At 64.7% G+C, this 8824-nt stretch overlaps 1 protein-coding gene across 1 annotated transcript in view; it reads right to left on the bottom strand.

The window, feature by feature from the left end:
* The window catches only part of CNTN4 (contactin 4), a 332854-nt gene that overhangs the window by 60758 nt on the left and 263272 nt on the right, over window positions 1-8824 (bottom strand). The window contains exons 7-8 of the mRNA XM_015568361.1: window positions 1598-1700; window positions 117-301 (exon numbers count right to left, since the gene is read on the bottom strand). Of these exons, the coding sequence (XP_015423847.1) occupies window positions 117-301; window positions 1598-1700 (288 nt within the window). The remainder of the gene's footprint in view (window positions 1-116; window positions 302-1597; window positions 1701-8824) is intronic.

Consider the following 8824-nt stretch of genomic DNA (forward strand, 5'->3'; position numbering starts at 1 on the left):
GCAGCCGAGGTCTTGCACGGCCCTACTTCCCACGGCCCTTCCCCAAAGCCCAGACGCAAGCCCCGCTTCCGATTTTAGCGGCAGGGTCCACACGCTCCGCATCCCCAGGGACTCACCGTAGAAAGTCAGCTGTCCCCGCGCCACGTTCTTCCCTCGGGAGTTCTCGGCCACGCACTCGTATAAGCCCGCGTCCTCCTGCTGGAAGTTGGGGATCTCCAGGATCCCGTCCGACTGGTGTCTCCTGGCTTTCCTCGCTATGGGCTTCCCGTCCGCCCGCCTCCAGACGATCGTGGGGACTGGACTGGGGGTGAGAACAGAAAGCGGCGAATGAGCTGAGAGAAGACGGGACCGTCCATTGCATCCTGAGCTCCCAACAACCTCTTCCTTCTCGGGTCTGCCCCGGAGAGCCCCCTGACGTCACACACACACATGCAGGCACCACTGTTAGGACGTTACCCATCGCCACATTGCTCATGTTACCATGGACTTTGTGTTCCTATTAGAATAAAAAGCTTTCCTAGCCCGGCTGGTGTGGCTCAGTGGTTGAGCACTGACCTATGAACCAGGAGGTCACAGCTCGATTCCCGGTCAGGGCACATCCAGGGTTGCAGGCTCTATCCCCAGTGGGGGGCGTGCGGGAGGCAGCAGATCCATGATTCTCTCTCATCCTGATGTTTCTATCCCTCCTCTCTCTCCCTTCCTCTCTGAAGTCAGATGGGTCACGGCATTGCTCTGCACCACACTAGGCACCGCTGTAGCGCACGCCATCCTGAGAAACATGGACACGGAAAGAACCCTCCATGGGACCCGAAACCAAAGCTGCAAGGGAACTACTTCCTGTGTGGCGGCTGGAGGGGCAGCTGCACGCGAGTGGAGACCGTAGCGGACATGGGGGTCGGGCCACAGTCGCCTCAGCGGACGTCTGGGCACAGGGGAGCCTGGGGTGTGAGCCAGGGGTTAGCGGGCACATGGGTGGGAGGAGAGAGCCACGCATGGTTAACATGCAGAGACGGCCTGAGGCTGTGTCCGACGGCAATTCTGATCGTTACGGCAATTCTGATCGTTACGGCAAACCTGGCCTGCAGGGCGGCTGGCACCATCGCGCCCACCTTCCCTCGCCTGTGCCCTCGACAGAACCGCCCGGGGCCGCTCCCTGGTCCCCACGCTGCTGGGCCAGCGATCCTGGGCAGGCCTGGGAAGGGTGTGGGTCACTTCCAGGTGGCTCTGGGAGATAGTGTCCTGGAGAGATCGGTCTCATCTGCCTCTATGCGAGCGGCAGGCAGGGACTGGCAACTTAAAAAGAAATTCAAGGGAATGTGGTGCCTCGTCGGGAAACGGGGGCCGGAATGGAGTCTCCAGGTTCACCCTCCAGGGAAGGCCCGTGTCGCCTGTCATTCAGGCGGTAAATGTGGGAGCACACCTCTCAGAACTGCCCCTTCCCCTCCTCCTGGCCACGTCAGCGTGGCGGCCTGACCCTCCCCGGCCACCCCAGGTCCCCTCTCTGCGGTGAGGGGGTGCATTTGCCGAATGACAGCCACCCCTCCCCAGGGCGAGGAGGCCTCCAGGAGCTGGAGGACACGGAGGGACCAGGACTCACTTGCCCAGCGCGAAGCACTCCAGCCTAGCCGTGCCTCCTTTGGCGGTCGGCACCGTGTCCGGGAATTGCACTTCGATTTTGGGCTCATACTCGCCCATCACCCCTGTGGACAAAGACCAGGCACTGAGTCTCGGAGGGCTTGTAAAACTCGCGCGAGCGTTTCCCACGTAATGTCCGCAGCTCCCACGCGGGCGCCACGGGGCACAGCTGGCCCCTCATTGGAGGCAGGTCTCATCGGACGCAGCAGAAAACGCGACACAGAGCCCACCGCCTGCCAGGACTCAGTTCTCCATGCTTCCCATGTCACTCGCAGAAATAGTTGTTGTTATTGTTTTTTTTTTTTTTTTTTAGTCATGAAAAAAATACAGAGGAAAGGGATAGAGTCTTAGTCACCGGGAACATCAAAGGCATTTTTGGGAAACACATTGCAGAAAATTTTGAATACTTAACAAAACACCCCCCTCTGGATTATGTCTCTATAAGCAACATCATTTGAGTAATCAATCTGTGGCCACTGATTACTTTCTCTTTCACGTCCAAGCTAATGTGAATGAACCCTAAATTACAATAGGCAGGAAAACGAGTGCCTCCAATGCCAGGATTTTTATCCTGAAACAGCGTAAAAAGTAGAATAATGCCTGGCCTGTGTGGCTCAGTGGTTGAGGATTGACCTATGAACCCGGAGGTCACGGTTTGATTCCTGGTCAGGGCACATGCCTGGGTTGTCGATCCCCAGTAGGGGGGATGCAGGAGACAGCTGATCAATAATCCTCTCTCATCATTGATGTTTCTCCCTCTCTCCCTCTCCCATCCTCTCTGAAATCAATACAAATATATTAAAAACATAGAAGAATAGGATTGAGTCCCAACCTGGGCATGCTCCCTGACCGGGCCTTGAACTGCAGACGTGTTTGTGCATGTCACCAAGGCTTCTTGTGAGGTCACTGGCTAAAGACAACACTTTTCTAAAACGAAAGGGGCAGGCGGTTATGCGGTCACGTGGGGCGGGCTCGGGTGGCTATGCCTGTAGGTGTCTGGGGCAGAGTTATCAGCAATCATGCAGTTTGGTCTGCATTTACAACACCGGTTGCAGGACGGGGGGACAGGGATCAGAGACGGAGAGCACAGTTTTCACTGTCTACAGGATGCTCATTAACATAGAGATTGTCGCTATTTATTAGAGCCATGAACGTGGGGGAAAGCCATTCTCCTCGCCCGTGCTGTGCACAGTTTCAGGAACACCTGTGAACGGGTCCATTTAATTGGGTTACATCTGGCACAGGCTATGTTTTTATTCGACTGTTTCTTCCAGTTTACCTCTTTTGGCCTTTATTCTCCACACTGAATTGGGAACGCTGTTGCCTTTTAAATCATTTTTAAGAAACAGAGGCCCCTCACACAGGAGCATGTTCTCCAGGTCCCTCCTCCGGCCACTTGCACACGCAGGGACGCAATTGTCTGCAGCTGCGCTGGCGACGTGCAGAGTAGGAGGAACGGGAGCGAGGCCGTGGATGGGATTGTTCCAGAACGCCTTCTCCACCTCGAGCTGCTCACAGAGAGGAGCGGGTGTGAGCCGTGCTGAGGCCACGCACCAACGCGAAGCAGCAAAGCGCCCGTGATACGGTCAGGATGGCCCGGGGGACAGACTCAGTGACACCCCTTCCGTCTGCAGGATCTGGGTCGTCTGCCTGTACGGACAACTCGCGCTTTTACTTCTAAAGACACCTTGCTGGGTCTGAGCCCCTCGGCTAGGGATGGGCCTCAGTGGATGCCGGGAACTAGCGGAAGATGTGAGCGGCCGCAGGCAGTTGGGAGAGGTTATACTGCACACACAGCAGCCACTGCGCACACAGCAGCACGGCGCACCCAGCAGCCACTGCCCGCCCAGCAGCCACTGCCCGCCCAGCAGCCACTGCCCGCCCAGCAGCCACTGCCCGCCCAGCAGCCACTGCCCGCCCAGCAGCCACTGCCCGCCCAGCAGCCACTGCCCGCCCAGCAGCCACTGCCCGCCCAGCAGCCACTGCCCGCCCAGCAGCCACTGCCCGCCCAGCAGCCACTGCCCGCCCAGCAGCCACTGCCCGCCCAGCAGCCACTGCCCGCCCAGCAGCCACTGCCCGCCCAGCAGCCACTGCCCGCCCAGCAGCCACTGCCCGCCCAGCAGCCACTGCCCGCCCAGCAGCCACTGCCCGCCCAGCAGCCACTGCCCGCCCAGCAGCCACTGCCCGCCCAGCAGCCACTGCCCGCCCAGCAGCCACTGCCCGCCCAGCAGCCACTGCCCGCCCAGCAGCCACTGCCCGCCCAGCAGCCACTGCCCGCCCAGCAGCCACTGCCCGCCCAGCAGCCACTGCCCGCCCAGCAGCCACTGCCCGCCCAGCAGCCACTGCCCGCCCAGCAGCCACTGCCCGCCCAGCAGCCACTGCCCGCCCAGCAGCCACTGCCCGCCCAGCAGCCACTGCCCGCCCAGCAGCCACTGCCCGCCCAGCAGCCACTGCCCGCCCAGCAGCCACTGCCCGCCCAGCAGCCACTGCCCGCCCAGCAGCCACTGCCCGCCCAGCAGCCACTGCCCGCCCAGCAGCCACTGCCCGCCCAGCAGCCACTGCCCGCCCAGCAGCCACTGCCCGCCCAGCAGCCACTGCCCGCCCAGCAGCCACTGCCCGCCCAGCAGCCACTGCCCGCCCAGCAGCCACTGCCCGCCCAGCAGCCACTGCCCGCCCAGCAGCCACTGCCCGCCCAGCAGCCACTGCCCGCCCAGCAGCCACTGCCCGCCCAGCAGCCACTGCCCGCCCAGCAGCCACTGCCCGCCCAGCAGCCACTGCCCGCCCAGCAGCCACTGCCCGCCCAGCAGCCACTGCCCGCCCAGCAGCCACTGCCCGCCCAGCAGCCACTGCCCGCCCAGCAGCCACTGCCCGCCCAGCAGCCACTGCCCGCCCAGCAGCCACTGCCCGCCCAGCAGCCACTGCCCGCCCAGCAGCCACTGCCCGCCCAGCAGCCACTGCCCGCCCAGCAGCCACTGCCCGCCCAGCAGCCACTGCCCGCCCAGCAGCCACTGCCCGCCCAGCAGCCACTGCCCGCCCAGCAGCCACTGCCCGCCCAGCAGCCACTGCCCGCCCAGCAGCCACTGCCCGCCCAGCAGCCACTGCCCGCCCAGCAGCCACTGCCCGCCCAGCAGCCACTGCCCGCCCAGCAGCCACTGCCCGCCCAGCAGCCACTGCCCGCCCAGCAGCCACTGCCCGCCCAGCAGCCACTGCCCGCCCAGCAGCCACTGCCCGCCCAGCAGCCACTGCCCGCCCAGCAGCCACTGCCCGCCCAGCAGCCACTGCCCGCCCAGCAGCCACTGCCCGCCCAGCAGCCACTGCCCGCCCAGCAGCCACTGCCCGCCCAGCAGCCACTGCCCGCCCAGCAGCCACTGCCCGCCCAGCAGCCACTGCCCGCCCAGCAGCCACTGCCCGCCCAGCAGCCACTGCCCGCCCAGCAGCCACTGCCCGCCCAGCAGCCACTGCCCGCCCAGCAGCCACTGCCCGCCCAGCAGCCACTGCCCGCCCAGCAGCCACTGCCCGCCCAGCAGCCACTGCCCGCCCAGCAGCCACTGCCCGCCCAGCAGCCACTGCCCGCCCAGCAGCCACTGCCCGCCCAGCAGCCACTGCCCGCCCAGCAGCCACTGCCCGCCCAGCAGCCACTGCCCGCCCAGCAGCCACTGCCCGCCCAGCAGCCACTGCCCGCCCAGCAGCCACTGCCCGCCCAGCAGCCACTGCCCGCCCAGCAGCCACTGCCCGCCCAGCAGCCACTGCCCGCCCAGCAGCCACTGCCCGCCCAGCAGCCACTGCCCGCCCAGCAGCCACTGCCCGCCCAGCAGCCACTGCCCGCCCAGCAGCCACTGCCCGCCCAGCAGCCACTGCCCGCCCAGCAGCCACTGCCCGCCCAGCAGCCACTGCCCGCCCAGCAGCCACTGCCCGCCCAGCAGCCACTGCCCGCCCAGCAGCCACTGCCCGCCCAGCAGCCACTGCCCGCCCAGCAGCCACTGCCCGCCCAGCAGCCACTGCCCGCCCAGCAGCCACTGCCCGCCCAGCAGCCACTGCCCGCCCAGCAGCCACTGCCCGCCCAGCAGCCACTGCCCGCCCAGCAGCCACTGCCCGCCCAGCAGCCACTGCCCGCCCAGCAGCCACTGCCCGCCCAGCAGCCACTGCCCGCCCAGCAGCCACTGCCCGCCCAGCAGCCACTGCCCGCCCAGCAGCCACTGCCCGCCCAGCAGCCACTGCCCGCCCAGCAGCCACTGCCCGCCCAGCAGCCACTGCCCGCCCAGCAGCCACTGCCCGCCCAGCAGCCACTGCCCGCCCAGCAGCCACTGCCCGCCCAGCAGCCACTGCCCGCCCAGCAGCCACTGCCCGCCCAGCAGCCACTGCCCGCCCAGCAGCCACTGCCCGCCCAGCAGCCACTGCCCGCCCAGCAGCCACTGCCCGCCCAGCAGCCACTGCCCGCCCAGCAGCCACTGCCCGCCCAGCAGCCACTGCCCGCCCAGCAGCCACTGCCCGCCCAGCAGCCACTGCCCGCCCAGCAGCCACTGCCCGCCCAGCAGCCACTGCCCGCCCAGCAGCCACTGCCCGCCCAGCAGCCACTGCCCGCCCAGCAGCCACTGCCCGCCCAGCAGCCACTGCCCGCCCAGCAGCCACTGCCCGCCCAGCAGCCACTGCCCGCCCAGCAGCCACTGCCCGCCCAGCAGCCACTGCCCGCCCAGCAGCCACTGCCCGCCCAGCAGCCACTGCCCGCCCAGCAGCCACTGCCCGCCCAGCAGCCACTGCCCGCCCAGCAGCCACTGCCCGCCCAGCAGCCACTGCCCGCCCAGCAGCCACTGCCCGCCCAGCAGCCACTGCCCGCCCAGCAGCCACTGCCCGCCCAGCAGCCACTGCCCGCCCAGCAGCCACTGCCCGCCCAGCAGCCACTGCCCGCCCAGCAGCCACTGCCCGCCCAGCAGCCACTGCCCGCCCAGCAGCCACTGCCCGCCCAGCAGCCACTGCCCGCCCAGCAGCCACTGCCCGCCCAGCAGCCACTGCCCGCCCAGCAGCCACTGCCCGCCCAGCAGCCACTGCCCGCCCAGCAGCCACTGCCCGCCCAGCAGCCACTGCCCGCCCAGCAGCCACTGCCCGCCCAGCAGCCACTGCCCGCCCAGCAGCCACTGCCCGCCCAGCAGCCACTGCCCGCCCAGCAGCCACTGCCCGCCCAGCAGCCACTGCCCGCCCAGCAGCCACTGCACGCACAGCAGCGCTGCACACACAGCAGCGCTGCACACACAGCACTGCACGCACAGCAGCCACTGCACGCACAGCAGCCACTGTACGCACAGCAGCCACTGTACGCACAGCAGCCACTGTACGCACAGCAGCCACTGTACGCACAGCAGCCACTGTACGCACAGCAGCCACTGTACGCACAGCAGCCACTGTACGCACAGCAGCCACTGCACGCACAGCAGCCACTGCACGCACAGCAGCACTGCACGCACAGCAGCCACTGCACACACAGCAGCCTCCAGAGTGGCTGCGCACTGGCTGGGCAGCAGCGCATTTTATAGGAACCCAGACAGAGGAGGCTTCTTGCCAGATAGTGACGTCGGTGTTACGTAGGGTAAAGGTGCGCCTGCGCAGTGTGTGCAGGAAAACTGCCGTGTCCTTGCCTTTGCACATGCGTGTGGCACGTGGGCCTTCAACATTGGGCGTGTTCTGCTCAGGGTCCACACACACCTCTACCTAATTTTAAACATAAAGTAAAAAGGAAAGTCTCACTTCTTTCCAATGCAGGTCAGTGTTTTCTGCTTTTTGGAGAGGAGAGCCCCCATCACACATGTGAAAGCGGCAGCGCCTGAGCGTCTGTGCACCAAGTCCTCAGGAGCCCGGCTCAGCTACACCTACATCCCAGCGAATTAACTCAAGACACAGCATGTCACAGCAGCCCTGTGCCAGGCACCGGCCTCACCACGGTGCCCACATGGGCCACACAGACCCAAGTGCCACCTTCGTGACGTGTGTGGGCTGCACGTTTTCTGTGCATCGCATAGTAACGCGGGCTATGCCGGCAGTGACTCCGCATTCGGTGTCAGAGAGCTATTCCCGGTGAAGACATGGCTGGGAATTCCTAGGTGTTCTTTCCAAGCCAGTGGGTCCCAAACTATAAACCACCCGAGGGCTTAAGTCTCTGATTTAATGAGTAGAGATGGAGCCCAAGAACCTGCATGGCCAACAAGTTCCCAGCTGGTGTTCCTGCTGCCGGTCCAGGGACTGCCCCGTAAGGACTTCTGTGGCCGCCACAGGTGTTAAGCCAAAGCAGGAAGTTCCGCCCAACCTCAGTGGACACTTCTTGTCGCACCAGGGACAAGGCCCATCCAGAACCTGGGTTCTGCAGACAACCTTGTGGCAACAACTGTTCCCCTTTCCAGCCCTGGACAATTATTATTATTTTTTATTTCAAAAAGGGAGGGAGAGGGAGAGAGAGAGATAGAACCACCAATGATGAGAGTCATTGATCAGCTGCCTCCTGCACGTCCCACACTGGGGATTGAGCTGGCAACCTGGGCATGTGCCCTGACGGGGAACTGAACCATGACCTCCTGGTTCACAGGTCGACGCTCCTCCACTGAGCCACGCTGGCGGGCAAGCCCTGGACAGTCATTAGGCTGATGCTGACGGGCACGGGCACACAGAATTCAGCAAGATAACTGGCAACATCACAGCCCGTGAAGGAGAACTCAGCCGCGCACCACACTTATTTCACTGCCATTTGCAGAGCGCTGTGTTGGCGGAGTCGCGCGCCGTAAGGTTTTGCCAACACCTGCCTTCGCTGGAATCTGTGGTTTTGCTACATTAAACCACCAGAAGGGACTGTCACCCACAGAGTGGGATTATCTGTTGAAAAACAGAAATTGCAAAAACGGTCTTCAGAGGAGTCCCCACATCGGCTCTCCCAGGAAATAGGCCGTGTGCTCATTAGGATGAAATGTTTGGCGATATCGGGTTAGTCATACCGACGCCCTCGGCTGAGTCGATCGCTTTGCCCCTTTGGGGAGCACTTGTTGTGCCCTGGGCAGAGGGGCCCCTGTGGGTCCAAGGACTGACTGTCCAAGGCATCTCAGCCACTGCTGCCCACCGTCCCAGAGGTTCAGTCCCGTTGATGTGAGGCCACAGCTGTCCAAGCAAGAACCTCCCCAGCCGGAGAGGGGAGAGGAGGGGAGGGGAGGGG

The sequence above is a fragment of the Myotis davidii genome, unplaced genomic scaffold (genome assembly GCF_000327345.1).
Source record: "Myotis davidii unplaced genomic scaffold, ASM32734v1 scaffold663, whole genome shotgun sequence".
Taxonomy (NCBI): Eukaryota; Metazoa; Chordata; class Mammalia; order Chiroptera; family Vespertilionidae; genus Myotis; species Myotis davidii.